This window comes from Microplitis mediator, chromosome 4, assembly GCF_029852145.1.
Source record: "Microplitis mediator isolate UGA2020A chromosome 4, iyMicMedi2.1, whole genome shotgun sequence".
NCBI classification, from domain to species: Eukaryota; Metazoa; Arthropoda; class Insecta; order Hymenoptera; family Braconidae; genus Microplitis; species Microplitis mediator.
Genome location: NC_079972.1, coordinates 9839048 through 9856384, shown reverse-complemented (window position 1 = coordinate 9856384; position 17337 = coordinate 9839048). Strand labels below are relative to the sequence as shown.

Below are 17337 nucleotides of genomic sequence, written 5' to 3'. Positions count from 1 at the left end.
ACTGGACGTCTATTTCTTTTATTTAAAATCTATATAATTTTATATTTTTTTGATTATAAAAAATTATTTTATTTATCTCAGTTAAAATTATATAAGAAATATATAAAATTGTCATTTTTTCATCACCTTATAAATCTATTTATTTAATTATAATTAATTATTATAATTAATAATAATAATAATAAAAACTAATGATATAATTATTTAAAATTTTTGTCATAACGGCTTCCAGAGCAAAATATTACTAGTCGACTAGATAACTAATAGACAATATTTTTTTGTCTTTTTAAAAATAATTATAATAACAATGAAAAAAAAAAAAAATTTTTTTTTTTAAATTTGTGAAAAAATATCGGATCTGCATGATAGTAAAAAATATTTTTGGATTTAATCTTTGGGTGATTATAATTATTATATATATAATAATAATAATTTATATTTAATAATAATATAAAAATTTAAAAAAGATGTTTTAAAATATTTTATAAAAAAACCTTTGGATCAGACGATTCTTTCTTAGGCTCTTATTGAAATAATAAATATATAGATATATTATATATATAGATATATTTTTGATCGTTGATTGAATATCAAATCGTTTGATCGTAAGCAACGCCCATCTTGTCGAATTATAACTGTTGGATAAATTTGTGAGCTGATAGCAGAAGCTATAATAGTTTAACTATCATTAACGTCAACGGAAATTGATTATCGAATAAGTAAAAAATATATATGTATATGTATATAAATAAATAATAATTTCAGTAGCGTAATGATAGCGTTAAGAGTATAACGTTAAAAGCGATTCCATCGCTTCCTCGGTTGATTGCTCACTCGACAGCTTGTCGTACAACATTCGAACTGCCGGTGACCGTTGCTGCAGCTACTGCTGTTGTTGTATTTTCTTTTTTTCTCCTGGATACCCGTCGACCCACGTGTAATATAACATCGCCAGTTTTTATCCCTTTGAATTCAGCAATTGCTTCTGCATGCGTCATACCGTGGAGCGGTTTTGAATTTATTGACAGTATTTCATCGCCTGTAATGAAAAACAAAAAATCTGTTAATACAATAATACTTTAATTTGTAGTAATTACTGCAATTAAAGTCTACATGACAATTTGATTTTTTTTTTAATATTTGAATTTTATTATAAATTATTCAAAATTATAATTTTATATACACAGAGAAAAAAAAAGCAAAATGGGCAATTAAGTTTTCCAAAAAAAATTTAATGTTCCTGAAGATCAAAACGTTTTTCGCGCATACAGAAAAGAAGGATTTCTTGGGATAAGAAAAAATTTTCATTATGAAATGAAAACGAAAATTTTCTTAGGACTTAAATTTTTTCTTGCCCCAAAAATTTTTTTCTTGACTCAAGAAAATTTTTTCTCGCTCCAAGAAAGTTTTCGTTTTCAATTCATAATGCGAAAAATTTCTTAGGACAAGTCAAATTTTTCTTGACGTGAGTAAAAGTTTTTTGCGCCAAGAAATCTTTTTTTTCTGTGCAAGGAAAGAAAAAATTGGAAAGTAAAAAATCTACTGGATTAGATTTCTGAAACGTTTCGTATATAGATGCTAGTATGTCAGCCGAAAATCTTCGGCCATCCCCAATCCCAAAGTAGTCGAATTACATGAATTTTTTCATTTTCGTTGCGCGAAAAACGTTCCGATTTTCAGGTACACAAAATTAAGAACTAAATTTTTTAAAAAACAATTTTTTAAGATTTTATACTCTGTTAGTAAAAAAAAAAATGTTTAATGTGGGGCAAAATGGGCTTTGTAAAAATAAAAAAAAAAAAGATGCAATTTTTATTTTTTAGGCGCAAAGATAAAATGTCAAAATTTTACGAAAAACTAAAAATTTTTGAATAAAATTTCTATAAAATTATTTTAGATTTAATTTCTAGGTTGTCCTATTTGCCCCGTAATTTTTGTTTCAACGTCTCGTGTAGTCTATGAACGAAATTCGTAAGAAACCCATTTTTCCTCACAAATTTTAAATAAAAAAAAATTTAAGGGACCTTCTGTTGCTTACTTGTAACATTTCTTATTTAAAATAATTCATCTGATTTTATAAATATTAAGATGTTGTATAAATCTATATATTTTACGCCACACAAAAAATTACAATAATGTATTTAAATGAAAGCTAGAATATAAAAACGTACCTTCTTTGACAGTTCCCAAATCAGCAGCCTGTCCATTTGGAAATACAGTTTTAACATAAATTCCCATGTTACCCCTAGGGCTGTCGGTGCCCCCCACAATACTAAATCCGAGTCCTTTGTGTCCCGGACCTTTAGAAAATCTAGCCGTGAGAATAGTGAACGAAGCGACACCTTTTCCAGGCCTCGGCAGAGTACAAAAACGTGACTCTTCACCCTCGACTTCCTGAATGTCTTCCAACTCGCTGTCAGTATTGAGGCCTTCATCAGTTTCTTGTCCTTGCCAAGTTTTGAGACCGGGTCCCGACGAGCCAGCAATATTGGCAACACTCCGGCTACTCAATCGCCTAGTGGATTTTTTTCCCGGGTTTTTATCAGTTCCCAAACTCGAAGGTCCCTGGTCAATCCCCCCACTGCTGCTATAAAGATTACTTGCATTAACAAGCGAGTAATTAGCAACCGTACCTCCAATAACAAAGTCAGTGCTACGTTTCCGTGGACTGATTCGCGGGATATGAATTTCATCGAGATCATCGTCCCTAGACAGTCGTCTTGACCTCGTCGAGCTTGATAACGACTTTTCAAACCGTACATTTTCATAAGAAATATCATTCGCTCGACGATTTGTCGCTACTGAAGTATTTTCTCGTTGCTTATTTGGTTCGCTGTCCGTTGGTGAGTAGATGGCCGACCGACGACATCTTTGGAACCTCACATTTTCATAGGCATGATGATCACTTCCACTGGCCCGGTGTTCTGAGTTACTTCTCCGTAATGAGTCAACGAACACACCGTTCTCATAAATCCTATCGTCATTATTATCAGTATCATTATTTTTGACCTCAGCATGTGTCCTATTGTCAACCCACGAGTAAGAAAATGTTCTTTTGTCATCCTCGGTTGGATAACGCGGGGAATTTGGTACACTAGCCTCTGCAAGGGTCGTTAATTTTTCGTTCAACGTGTAAGCCGATAGTGATGTTGGCTGGTGATCTGAAGAAATTCGTGTATCAAATTTTTCACTTGTTGAACTTGACAGGGGACTTGGAACGTAGAAATTCGAGACGTTGTCCTTGGGCGGAAACACCTCAGTCACGCTCAATGCCTTGCGTTTCCTTATGCCGGCATTTATCTTGCTTAATTTACTCCTCAGCACGTTCTGTATGTCTGCGATCCCTTTACTAGTACCTGCAATATATATAAATAACTAAATTATTCATATTACTCATCTACTGGTTACTCGTTTTAATCATTTATTTTTTTATTCTGGATCGTTAATTTTTTTTATTTGAATTTTAATAAACTTTTTAAGAATTCTTTGTGGTCTTGGGTTTTTTTTTACATTCCGTGTACTTTGAAGAGTTAATAATTCTGTAGACGGTACAAACTTATTTTAAAAATAATTTTTTTTAGCTTGTGATAAATAACGTAATCTTATAATTTTTTTTTTGTTTTTTTTATTAATAAATTTAAATTGGTTAATAATAATTAGACATATTAATCATATTTTTTTTAATGAGAGGCAATTTATTAGATTCTTATTTATTACTTTTTTTTGAGTGATGAAAGACTGGCCTATTAATTCACGACCATAAAAATAATCTTTAAAAATATTTTTATTAAAAATAGTCTCGTCTTTGAATATTACTATTTTTATGGACGGAAATTATTTAAAATAATAAACATTACTTTTTATCTAAATATATATACAATTAATTATCTGTTTAAATTAATTTATTAGGTAAAAATATAAATATATTATTTATAAATTTTGTTTATCAAATGCTTTTAAAGTTATTTCTGTAATACATTCCACTAATATAATACCATAATATTATTTTCGTGTCTCATATTTAACTTGGAGTTTAGATAAAAAAATACTCTATAGACACTTTGTGAAAAATATTATTTTATGGATGGAAAACTTGTTGAAATTTTTTCTTACCTTAAATTTATGTTTATTTTTACGATGACAAATTGATTAAATTTGAATAGACATAAATTTTGTAAATAAAAATTTTTTTTGAAAAGTAATAAAAAATTTTTATTCAATTATGTAATAAATTTTCAGTGAAATTATAAAAAATTATTACGCACTGATAAATTTTTTGCTGAATATACAAATTTTTATCACACAATTTTTTTCGCAAATATTAAAAAATTGCATAAAAAATTTCTACTATGGGAAATTTTTTCCAGATATTTAGTGTCAGCATGAAAAATTTACTGTGTACGTTTTCGTTTAATTTTCAAGGATTGTAATTTTTTTCCATGGGAACTTTTATAAATTTTTTTATACCGTAAATTTGTGTTTATTTTTACAATGACTAATTGATAAAATTTAAATAGATATAAATTTTGTAAATTAAAATTTTTTTAAAAACAAAAATTTTTATTCAAATTTGCAAATAATTTTACAGTGAAATTCTAATAAATAATTACCTACTGGTAAACTATTTACTGAATATCAATATTTGTACCTTGCAATTTTTTTTCGTAAATACACTGGAAAAAATCGGGAGCGACATTGGAGTGATTATGGATTTTATTTAAATTCGAATTTACTTCGTCACTCGGAGTTTCGGATTTTTTATAAAAAATTACTTCGAATCCGGAGTTTTAATATTAAAATAAATTCACCTTCAGAGTAAATTTCACTCCGAGGGGATTAAATAAAATACACAATCATCCGTTCCACATTCACTCCGGATTTAATCCGCGTTTACTCCGCAAATTTTTTACAGTAGTAAAAAAAAATTTCATCAAAATACCATGGGACATTTTTTCCAGATATTTAGTGTAAGCATGAAAATTTTTTTATGTGCGTTTTCATTTTAATTTTCATGGATTAAAATTTTTTCCGCTCAAACTCGATTGTAATTTTTAACTGTTACCGTGTAAATTTTTTTTTTACAAAATTTTTTACTACACCCAGTGAACATCTAATTTTTACCATGTAATTTTTTGTTGAGGCATTTAGTGAACATTAAAATTTTGACCGCACAAATTTCTTAATTGAAAAACATAATTTTTACTACCGTGTACATTTATATGAAATTTTTATTTAGAGAATTTAAAAAATAAAGAAACTATAAATTTCTTTGCATCAATGAATATTCAAAATGACTTTCACTACAAAATTTCCAATGCATAAACTTTTGAAACGTAAAAATAAAAATGAGCTATAAATTACCAGGCAATCTCAGTGAACTTGTTTGCAGTAATTTCTTTGGTGAGCATCTATCTCTCGAGGACTTTGGCGCCGGGGAAGCTTCTCTACTAGTCGGTGTAGACCTAACACCATGAATAACACCAACCCTGGGAGCACCCTGGATCAGTGATTCATCTTGATGCTCCGAAATTTCTTGTACGGAACATCTACGCCTCAGTTTCCTCCATCTCTGGCTGATGCTTTTGTTCCATAAACTGAGATCTACATTTGAAAGAAGGAAAGAATAAAAAAATAGATAATCATCAATCAAAGTCTCTTTTAATCAGCATAAAAAAACTATGAAAACAAAATATATAAATATATGTACAATTGATAATAGTTTCCATCTTTTGGCCTCAATCGTCTGATGACTGTTTTAATTTAGCGACAGAATTAATAAATAATTGATGTCGATTAATGTACAGCGTGACGTCAAAATTAAGAAAAAAAGGTCGTGGGTCACCGAATTAAGTAGGTTTAAATTTGATAAATATTAAATGACCATTTTAAAATATCACAAACACCAGCGAAACGTAACAAAAAATAAATTAAATATGGTAATAATTTTAAAATCAAGTTCCATGATGACAATATAACTTTTGATGCCGTATTTATGACGTACATTAAAATTAAAAAACCAGCAACAATGAGAAGAAAAAAAAAGTAACAAGAGAACAAACGACGTCACTATAATAATTATTTAACTCTTTTTTTTTCTTCCTTCGTATATTATTATTATCTCTCATGGTGTCATTGTTCTTAGTCTTTTTAAATAAATTAAATTCTGATGATATTTTGGACATTATTACTGACGAGCAAATAAGTATAAGAGTATACTTTAAGAATATACTTTCACTTTTACCCAGCGGCAAATTTATACACGCTGTTATATTACAGCTTCACATCGACCAACAGGGTATATAAAACAGTAGTTGTTTTATTCTGTACCACTGATCGCTATCAGACGATCCCGATTCTTCCTTCGCCATCAGTCTGTTATTTCCGGTTCTTCTCTTATTTATTCATACTCGATACGAACCAAATTTACTAAACTACTTTCAACCAAACTAATAATAATAATTTATTATTTTATAAAACAAATTTCGAGTATTTATAATGACTTGGTTCAATGACCATTTGAATTTCAAACCGAAGAATTTGAAAATAAAAATAAAAAAAACCCACGACAAATGCCACCATTATTTTGAAATTTTAAATTATTGTTTTTTTTTTTTATATATATGAGATGTTTATATATTTGTTTTTAGTTTATATAAAAGAACGTTTGAGTTTTGAGTAGCTGTCTAAGATTTATCTGAGATTTTATTTTATATATATAGAATTTAAAAAAAAAATAGGGGGGTTTTTTTTAAAAACTCAACTACACTGTACGCATTCGCGCTCAAGACTGGACTAAAGAAAAACGACGCCGTGCGACATACACATGGCTATTATGTGGGGATATATATATATATATATATATAAGTATATATATACGTATATATATATAAATATATATATTTTTTGTAGTATAGTAGAGAGGCAACAGCCGCGCGCAGCTTTAAACTTATTCAGTCATTCTTTATCGCATGTATACTATATTTACTATCTTTATCTTCTTCTGGTTGTTGCTGTTTGTGTTGGTGTTAGTGTTGTGTGTTGTGTGTTGTGTGTTGTGTGCAGTGGTTGTGCACGATGCACGTGCATCTATGAGTAATACAGACCGGCATGCATTATTGCTCCAAACAATTGCAGGCACACCTTACTGTGTATTTATTTTCAATCCTTACCCCTGTATAATTAGTAACACTTCCGGATTTTTTTTTATTTTTTTACTTTTACTAAACATTTTTTTTTATGCTAATTAATTTTTTAAAAATATTGCTAATTTGTTTTTGCTACAGTTTTTCTTTTGGATTAATGAATTGATGGAATTAATTACTGCTGGTAATTAAATACGGAAGAATTAATTTTACATTAAACTTTTTTTTATTCAGATTCATTATTTATTCTATACATGTAAATAACATTAACAAATGTGGTAGTTGTTTTTTTTTTTCAATGGAAAGTTTAGTAATTAAATATTCGGTAAAATAATTTAAAGACGTAAAAAAATTTTACTCCGAATTTTTTTTTGCATCACGATAATAATTTTGCAATTAATAATTTAATTTATTTACCGCAAATAAGACTAAAAAAAAAAATTTTTTTTAATTTTTTCACTGAAAAATTTTTTTTACTTTTTAACTTTTACAAAAAATTTTGTCTAGCCATGATACTGAAGTTAGCCGACGTCTAATAATTTTTTGACTTTTTTTTAAGCAATAAATTATAAAAAAAAAAATTTGAAAAATTTGCACCTGTAGTTTTTTAAATTTGCTATATGTGTATATTTTTAGTTTTTTTTTTTTTTCAAATTTGTGTTGAAAAAAAAATCAAAAAAATTGTAATTGGCTGCTAACTTCAGGATCATGTCTAGCCGACAATTTTTATTTATTTCTACTCGCCCTAAGAAATTTTTTGCATCGTAAATTGAAAACAAAAATTTTTTGGAGCAAGAAAAAAATTCTGTCTGTGTACAAATAATTAAAAAATTATTTTTTTTCACTTTTGCTTCAAAGCTATTTTCTAAAATACTTTCAAGAACTGTCACATAATTATTTTTAAAACTCCTAATCTTCGAGCATTTAAAAAAAACTTTTTACTAAAAAAACAAATCTATTTTTATCAAATTTTCCCAATATCCCACTTAAAAACATTCCTCATTATCTAATCCATGTGCAATCTAAAATTCCTCGACCGAAAACTCCATTCCATTATCCAGTAATTAATCCCCCGAATTTATCAGTGGGTATTTTGTCGGTATTTATCCAACACCAAAACTCCATAGCAAGTACACACTCACATAAGTGTACACTAATGGCATGTGTCTAATATGTTTTCAGGAAATAGAAAGTAAGTAGAGGTCATACAAATACACAGGCAGAATGTCACGTTGTGTCACGATTCACGATGCCGAGGACATCGTTGAGAAAAAATTAGCCTTACAACTTCCAACCGCACACATTTAAATTTATTATTATTCTAAAGTCTAGTCTACACTCTACATTAAAGATAAAGAAAAAAAAAAAAAAACAACAATTATCATCGCACACATAATAGAGTCTGCGATAATGAGTAAAAAAAAATGTTCATATTTCTCATCATCACCCCATAACCTTAAGTAATCCAATTATATTCGTCACATAGCGGTTCCTTTGTCTCATATTAAACTCTAACACAATATTATTTCTCTCCACGTGCGTTTAATACCGTTCTCTATCCCCATTAAAATTTATAATTTATAATTTATGCATTACCGCATCACATTCTAAATCCAAAAAGAAAATAACTATTATCATTTATATTCATCATTGACAATTTATAATCCATAATTATTTATAAAATTGAATTTTAAAAAAATCATATCCACAATAGTACGAAAGTACGTGTCCCATAAATGTGTGAATGGAATGCGTAAGCAATTGTCGTCGGGTGTGCCATGTCCCTGTCTCATGTCTACAATACTCTTTTACAAAGTAAAAGTATTTTTAAAAAACCCCTTATCAAGTAACACATTAAAGCTCTTTCTTCTATTGTAATCTAGTTGCCAGTTTCAGCCAAACGATTGGAATTTTTCCAGATAAAAGTTTAAATATTTGTAATGCACATGACTAGATTTTTTTAATAAATTAGTACGGTACTATCAGCAAGCATGGAAATTAAGTGACAATAGGGAAGTATATGACAAAAATAAATTAAAATGGAGATGTATATGAGTATTGATAGTGTATAGAGAGGTGTACATTAGATTAGTAATATAAGCGGTAAGTTGAGAACTGCTTGCATAATTAGAGTCAACGATGCGTACCGACTGGCCTCACAGCCATTGTGTCTGTATACAGTTACCCGATTATTCTTGTGAAGACACGAGTGAGCGAGTTACAAGCTACAACGAATCTACTGTATTCCATATTATATATACATATACATAGGGGTACTTTATATATTATGGCTAACATACACTGTAAAAAATTGGGAGTGAAATTGGAGTATTTACGGATTTTACTTCAATCCGAAGTCACTCGGAGTTCCGGAGTTTAAAAAAAATCACTCCGCATACAAAGTAAAGAGGGGGTTTGTTTTATCAGCGGAGTAATTTCGGAGTAGTCTGGATTTTATTAAAATGCGCATTTACTCAGAGTTCTGGAGTTTAAAAAAAAATCACTCCGCATACAAAGTAAAGGGGGAGTTTGTTTTTGCAGCGGAGTAATTTCGGAAGACAATAAAGTTAGCAGACATTTAAAAATTTTTGGATTTCTTTTAACAAAAAAATAATATTAAAAAAAATATTTTGAAAAATTGCACGTGTAGTTTATGAAATTTCCGACATGTGCATTTTTCTAGAAATATTTTTTTTTCATTATTTATCTGTTAAAAAAATTTTTTTTTAATTTCAAATGTCTGCTAACTTTACTATCATTAATTTCGGAGTAGCCTGGATTTTATTTAAATCCGCATTCACTCTTCAGAGTTTTAATATTCAAATAAATTTTCCTTCGGAGTAAATTTCACTCCGCGCGGATTTAATTCGCGTTCACTCCGAAAATTTTTTACAGTCTAGTATCATCCTGAAGTTAACAGACAATTAAAAATTTTTGAATTTCTTTTTTCAACAGTCAATTACAAAAAAAAAAAAAACTAAAAAAATGCACATGTAGAAAATTAAAAAAACTATAAGTGCATTTTTTTTTTTTTTTATAATTTCTTGTTTTTAAAAAAATCAAAATTATTAAACGTCGGCTAATTTAAGTATCATAAAATGGTAACGATATGAAGTGGTATTAAGAGTTAGTTTAAACCAATCTAATGTATATATATATATATATATATATATATATGGACGTATAAGTAAAATATGTTGAGAGTCTTAACGACGGGACATGGTGCAATGCTCTGTGCGAGTGACGCGTCAATGGCCTTGTGAATCTACTGTCAAGGAGAACGAAATCAGAAAAAAAAAAAAAAAAAAATACCAGCCCTTGATTATTAAAGTTTAATACATAGCGTTTTGTAATTTTTCCTTCTTTCAAGGATATTTCAAAAGCATACATTAATTTTTTATATTTAATGTTACCGGTTTAAATTTTTTAAAAAATGCATCTTTGAATTACAGTAATTAGTTAATTTTAAAAAATGAACAAATATATTAACACGGCATTTTAATTACAATTACTACTAAGTTGGGGTAAATAATTACCGGGTAAATAAAAAAAATTGATTAGTAATTTTAATTGATTAAATTAAGGTATGATTTTAGACACGCCCGCATAATGTGTGGAATTAAATTTTATAATACATATTATAATATTCTATTCCGTTCTCATCTTAACCGGCATGAGAACTTAAACCGACACGATGTCTATCGAGGTTACATGTTTAAGTATATATATAAATATACTTGGGTACATATGGGTGTATATGTGAATATATGTATATATAGCATTTGAAAGATAGCAGACAACTGCATGGTATCGTGCACTTTTTTCTCGATAGCCTCGTGTTTTTACGAGAACGGGACTGATGATAAGCAGAGGCGCCTATTCATTATAACAGACTATCTGCTTTCAACAAAATTATATATATTTTATTTTAAATAAGAACAATAAACTCATTTTAATTAATATATTAGCTAAATAATCTATCAATAAATTCCTATTCAAACTCTGATTAATTTTTTCGACTTAAATAATTAATATTTGAAACAATAATAATAGTAATTAATAAATTCACATGAGAAAGCGACTTATTAACATTTAAAAACTATTTATTTTAGAAAGTATCTCACCTTTACTCTCGCAGACATCGCACAGTACCATTTTTAAAAAATCACAAATCGGCATGTAAAAATATTTACAAATAAATTTTTTAAATTTTTGAAACCAAAGTCATCACAAAAAAGTTGAATGGACTTTTTAAAAAATTATTAAAAAACCGTAGGGTCATGTGACGGAATAACAGAGTCTTGAGTCATTGGTATTCCTTTCTTTATATTCTATATAATATCATTCCTATGTATATTTATATCATTAAAATATAAAAATATAAAAGTTTAAACTAAACAGTTTGACAGCTACGATAGCACTGCGCCAGCAACCGGCATATGGGCGACATCGGGATGGTATTAGTTTAGTAGAGGGGACGATTCATTGTAATGTAATGTTAGTAGTATTCAAGCCCGCGCTAACTCTGTTCATCCAAAGTATAAGAGTGGGGAAGACAGGAAGAAGTTCGGATCAATATTGGGGCGTTGATTCCAGGGGCTCTGTGTCCTATGCTCCAAAAATATACCCGAACATCCTTACACCCTAGGTTATTTTTTCCACACGAAAATCACCTTTCTATCCAATAAAGAAAATCCAATCCCATCCGCTGATTTATTAAATAACATCACCACTAACAGTAAAAAAAGTGCAACATACCTTTTTTTTCTTCAGTTTCTGAGTCACTATTAAGAGTCGTCGAACTCTCAGTACGTAGATCGGTTTTCAACAGCTCGAGTTGCCGATCAGACTCTTTTATTAAACCATCTAATATATCCGGTCTTGCAGAATGTATACTTGTACGATATTCTTTACGGTCAATTGATGCTTGTCGTTGTTCTCTGCGTCTTCGTACTGGTGCTTTAGGTTGATCTTGATCATTAAATTGATCCTGAGATTGATATTGATTCTGATTCCGATTCTGATTCAGATGTTGATGTAAATGTTGATGTTGAATCTGTTGGATTGGTACCACTGTATAATTTGTTCTTATTTCTTTTTCTTTAACTTGATTATCAGATGACTTGGATGTTTGTAAACCACCTGGTGTCTGCGGTATTATTTTTTCAATCTTTAAATTATTTTTATTTATCACCGTATTATTACGCGACCGATTTGTTGCTGAAGAATCAAGACGACTTGCTTCCAATATTTTTTGCGCGAGCATACGAGTTGTCTTGCTCACTTCACTGTTATTAATTGTCGTTATCTGTGACAAAGATGATTTTGTCGTATTATTAACACGTTCACTTTCATTCAATGACATGCTACGAAGCCGCTCTAGATCCTTCAGATTAGCCAGCATCGAATTCTGTGACAGTCTGCCCGATTGTAACAACAAATTTTTTTGTTTTTTATTGCTGTTATTATCTGGTGATATTTTAGTCGTTACACTTTCACGTATTTCACTTATATTCCGTAATTTAGGTGGCGATATCTTGGGATCTATCTTAATAGCTGACATGCCACGTGATCCGTCACTTTTTTTACAGGTATTATGATTAATTGATGATGAATATTGCGTGCGTGTTGATGTTTTAGATGCCTCATGTCGGCTCGTTCGTAAAGGAGTTATTCGTACCAATTTAGGTGCGTCTCGTGGATCGTCTGTTTGCAAAAGGCCTCGGTAAACCATTTTTATTGCTTCTATCCTTATAAATACATATATATTTATAATTAAAGCTGTAATTAAAACAGTTACTATTTAATTTAAATTACATGTCATTAACTTAAGAAAAAAAATGAAAAAAAAATACAATTATTATTAAATGTTATGTAACAAAAAAATATTTTCATACTTAAAGAATTATAAACAAATATGAAACCAAGCATGCATATGAGTGTAGAAATTCGATCAAACTTTAATGATAAGGGTTTGTATTATTAGCTTTCACTGCTGGCAAGTTGAATTAAAAATTATAAACTGCTGTATAAACATTTCTATATATATAAATATATGTGTATATTACATGTTTAAGTTACCAAAGGTCGTAGGTTGTGATTATATGTATTACATTACACGATTATTACATATTACTGTTTAAATAACGTGGGCCGGTAGTGACTTTTCGCGTGGGCTCCCTCGGATGCCAAAGATACATTACGACACAAGATGCTCGCACAATTTATACCGATATTCATATTTAAATATATTTATTTTTAAATTAAACTATCAATAATATCACTCATTATTTTTTATTAGCAAAAAAAAAATAAAAAAAAAAATACTCACCAATTAGACGAGTGACGTTTAAGCCAATAATAAATAAATGACAATTCGTCCCACGTGTATATCATCCACTTGTCTCATCGCGACTAACGAGCCAAGGATAATGAGTTGAGTTGTGTATATTAGCACTATCTATGAAGTTACTAATTGTAACTGTTGTGTGGCGTAATGTTAAATAATCCGCGAGGAGTAAAAAGGAGTCGCGAGTTACAGCCAGGAGTTTATATCAGAGTAGATAAATAGTAAAGGATTAAATTATAATATAAAAGGATAAGATGGAATGAGTTGTTGGTTTGGTAGCTTAAAGTCTACTGGATGATGATGATGATGATGTGGCCTATACTACACTAGCTTTACTTAGCTCGGGGAAAAGGAAACGCAATGGCGCGATGCCAAGCTTTACTAGTGTAGTGTAGTGTAGTGTAGTGTAGTGTGTTGTATGTTGTGTTGCTTATACACCTCTTCCTTTCCATCGGCATCTCTCTACTTCTACTCAACCCAACTCCTGCTGCATGCCGCAGCAGTTAGCAGTAAACCATGTAATGTTGTTTCTCTATAGGTATAGACAGGACAGGAGTAAGGGAGTGAGAGACCGCGAGAATTATTACCCGTGTAAGAGAGAGGTAACCGACCGGTGGGGCTGGGGCACGATGCGCAACGCCTCGTTATTTGTTCCCCACTGGCCCCCGCGGTTTAGTATCCCCGGTTATAGTATGATTTAACCGTTTGCACCGGAGCAAGTACACACATGACTTGTCTTCTCAGCTCATCTATATCTTTTAACACATCAAGTTCACCTTTAATCATTTTTAAAACCTTTAACTATTTAAATTACTCTTTAAACTCACTCATCATTCAGTTTTTTTTTTTTACTTTACTATTTACTTAACATGATAATAAATTATCGAGGAGATAATTTGCTTTTAACGAGCCGACTGATAAATTTGTTATTAGTATTTTAAATTATTTTATGAAATATAATATTTGCTACTGGGTATGTAGTGTATGCGTGTACTTATATATATAGTAACTAAGCTGGTTGACTTTAACGAGTGAACAAGACATTAAACGAATAAAACGGACGGTGCACCCACTTTTAAAATTACCTATGCCTCTAATGTTTACTGGCGTGTTATAATCTATAGAGAGAGACAGACTGTCTTGAATGCTGTTAAAAAGTCGTAGGTCGTAGGCGATAGTTGGTTCTGCCTGTATATTGGAGAATGTTTGAGCTAGTTTTTACTATCGATACCTTTCTAATATTATCTATGACAATAGTTGCTGTTATGTTAGACAAGAGGACACTCTTGACACTCCTTATATTGGTCAATAGTTTGTACAAATGGAGAATCGAAAAATTTAGTATTCAGAGGTCATTAAACGCCAGCTAATATATTATGTATTTTTATTAGGGCGTTTCAAAAAAAACAAAAATTTTTTTTTTCTCGGAGCCAGGCTCATACGTTTCGTTTAGATGCCAAAATAGGCCTCTGAAAATATGAGCCCTTAATATTAATATTAAAATTCGCATCGCACTTTTTGATTCCCCATAAGAATAACACAGGAAGACATTTTTTTTTCTTCTGATTTTTGAAACTAATGAACCATAAATTGCATTGTAATGTCCATCAAATATTTTTGTAGAGAATTAAACGCTCTACAAAAAAAGTCTCTTGTCATTTTTTGATAAATCCATCTGTTTGAAAGTTATTGGAGCTGGAAGTCAAATCTACAGTAAATTTCGAGATCTTTTTACTTTTCCAGCAAAAATATCAGACTTATCAAAAAATGTCATATGACCTTTTTTGTAGACAATTTTATTTCCTACAAATTATTTTCAATAAAGTTTATTCGAATTCCGCATGGTTTTCTAGTTATTTTCATTTTAATACCAAGCTCATAAACATAAGTCTTCTAATCGATTTTGAGAACTCAACCATAAAATAAAAATAACAAGAAAACAATGCGGAATTCGAATAAACTTTATTGAAAATAATTTGTAGGAAATAAAATTGTCTATAAAAAAGGTCCTATGACATTTTTTGATACGTTTGATAGTTTTGCTGGAAAAGTAAAAAGATCTCGAAATTTACTGTAGATTTGACTTCCAGCTCCAATAACTTTTGAACAGATGGATTAACCAAAAAATGATTAGAGACTTTTTTTGTAGAGCGTTTAATTCTTTACAAAAATATTTGATCAAAATTACAATGCAATTTATGGTTCATTAGTTTAAAAAATCAGAAGGAAAAAAAATGTGTTCCTGTGTTATTCTTATGGGAAATCAAAAAGTGCGATGCGGACAACCTTAATATTAATATTAAGGGCTCATATTTTCAGGGGCCTACTTTGGCATCTAAACGAAACTTTTGAGCCTGATTCCGAGAAAAAAAAAAAATTTTGTTTTTTATGAAACGCCCTAATATTTATGTGTTATTTAATAATAGATTTAAACAATTGTTTTATGTAAATTAATATTTGAAACTCAGCACTGACGCAATTTCATTAAGAAAATTTAAAAATGAATTTTTTGTATACGTAAGGTATTTACTAAACGTGATTAATTTATTACAAGTATATTTGTATTTAAAAGTTTACGAGTGGGAAGTTAAGAATAAGTTATATTAACTTGTTTAGACGGTGTTCAAACGGCACACCCCCAAGGCCGTTTACTATTATAAAAGTTGCAGCTTTAAAATCTTACTATGTTAATGTAAACATTCACGGCAACAAAACGATACCATTTATGGCGGTGCGTTGATTAACTGCATTATTATATTATGTATTGTAGGGTTACATCAATTAATTGCACATGCGTCAATAAATTGTTAACATTTTATTTACTTGTATTAAAGTGTCTTCATAAAATGTGGGTGATGGTGTTGAGTAAAAGTAGAAGTGGGTTTTAGGTTTTTTTTATGCTGATTGAAAATATGGGAGGGGATTGAAAACATGAGAATTTAGGCTTGAAAGGGTTCACTGACCATGAGATTCGCTATGATTGAGGTATATCCAGTGTGTGGAATATTGTGTTTTTAGTGTGGGTAGGCATGGTTGTATAGTTTTGGTTATGAGCTTGAAAGGAAGCACGCGAGTAGACTTTTTAATAAGCCTGTGCAGGCTTTTAAAAGCATGAGGACGTTTCCGTTGCATGTATATGTTATAGCAAAAAACGGAAGCGGAACGCGTGCTCAACCATATCCGGGATCATGAACCATCTGTACCTTTTGTTGTTACCTTATATATTTATTGTATATTGATCTTATTTTTAAAATATATTTTCCCAGCGTGAATATTTTATACTTTGCTGCATAATTTAATTAAAAATTATTTAAAATTTTTAGTTCTGTATAGAAATATGGGGGGGACTGGGGTGACACGAAAATTTTTACCGTCTTTTTCATTAATTTTATGGATATTATAAATGTCAGAGCGATAAAAAGTATATGAAACATAAAAGGGCAGTGAAAAAATTTGATAAAATGAAAAAATTTTTTGGAGTTTTATGACAAAATTTTCTTTGCAATTAAAATGTAACTAAAATATTTTTAATTAATACAAATAATTTAATGTGTAGCGTACTGTAAAAAATTTTCGGAGTGAACGCGGATTACATCCGGAATAAATTCGAAGCAGATGACTGTCTATTTATTAAATCCCCTTGGAGTAAAATTCACTCCGAAGAAAAGATTATTTTAATATTGAAACTCCAATTCGGAATGAAATTCACACCTACTAGGAGTTTATTTTAATATCAAAATTCTGAATCGGAGTGAATGCGAATTTGAATAAAATCCAGGTTACTTCGAATCCACTCCCGATTTTTTTCCAAACTCTGGTCCCATAGTTTACACCAAAATTTATATG

At 29.8% G+C, this 17337-nt stretch overlaps 1 protein-coding gene across 1 annotated transcript; it reads right to left on the bottom strand.

Annotated features, from left to right (window-relative positions):
- Positions 1-647: 647 nt before the first annotated feature.
- On the bottom strand, positions 648-13898 carry LOC130666354 (uncharacterized). Its single transcript, XM_057467248.1, has 5 exons — positions 13474-13898; positions 11901-12923; positions 5362-5601; positions 2172-3356; positions 648-1039 (listed from the first exon to the last, which is right to left on the bottom strand). Exons 2-5 carry the CDS (start codon positions 12874-12876, stop codon positions 831-833), a joined length of 2610 nt encoding a protein of 869 aa, XP_057323231.1. The 5' UTR covers positions 12877-12923; positions 13474-13898; the 3' UTR covers positions 648-830.
- Positions 13899-17337: the final 3439 nt, after the last annotated feature.

Excerpts from the sequence above, each read along its gene's own strand:
- LOC130666354 (XM_057467248.1), bottom strand. The coding sequence starts at position 12,876 with ATGGTTTACCGAGGCCTTTTGCAAACAGACGATCCACGAGACGCACCT. Across the intron at positions 3,357-5,361 it reads AAGTTCACTGAGATTGCCTG|GTACTAGTAAAGGGATCGCA; the intron begins GTAATTTATAGC and ends TATATATTGCAG. Across the intron at positions 1,040-2,171 it reads TTTGGGAACTGTCAAAGAAG|GCGATGAAATACTGTCAATA; the intron begins GTACGTTTTTAT and ends TTTTCATTACAG.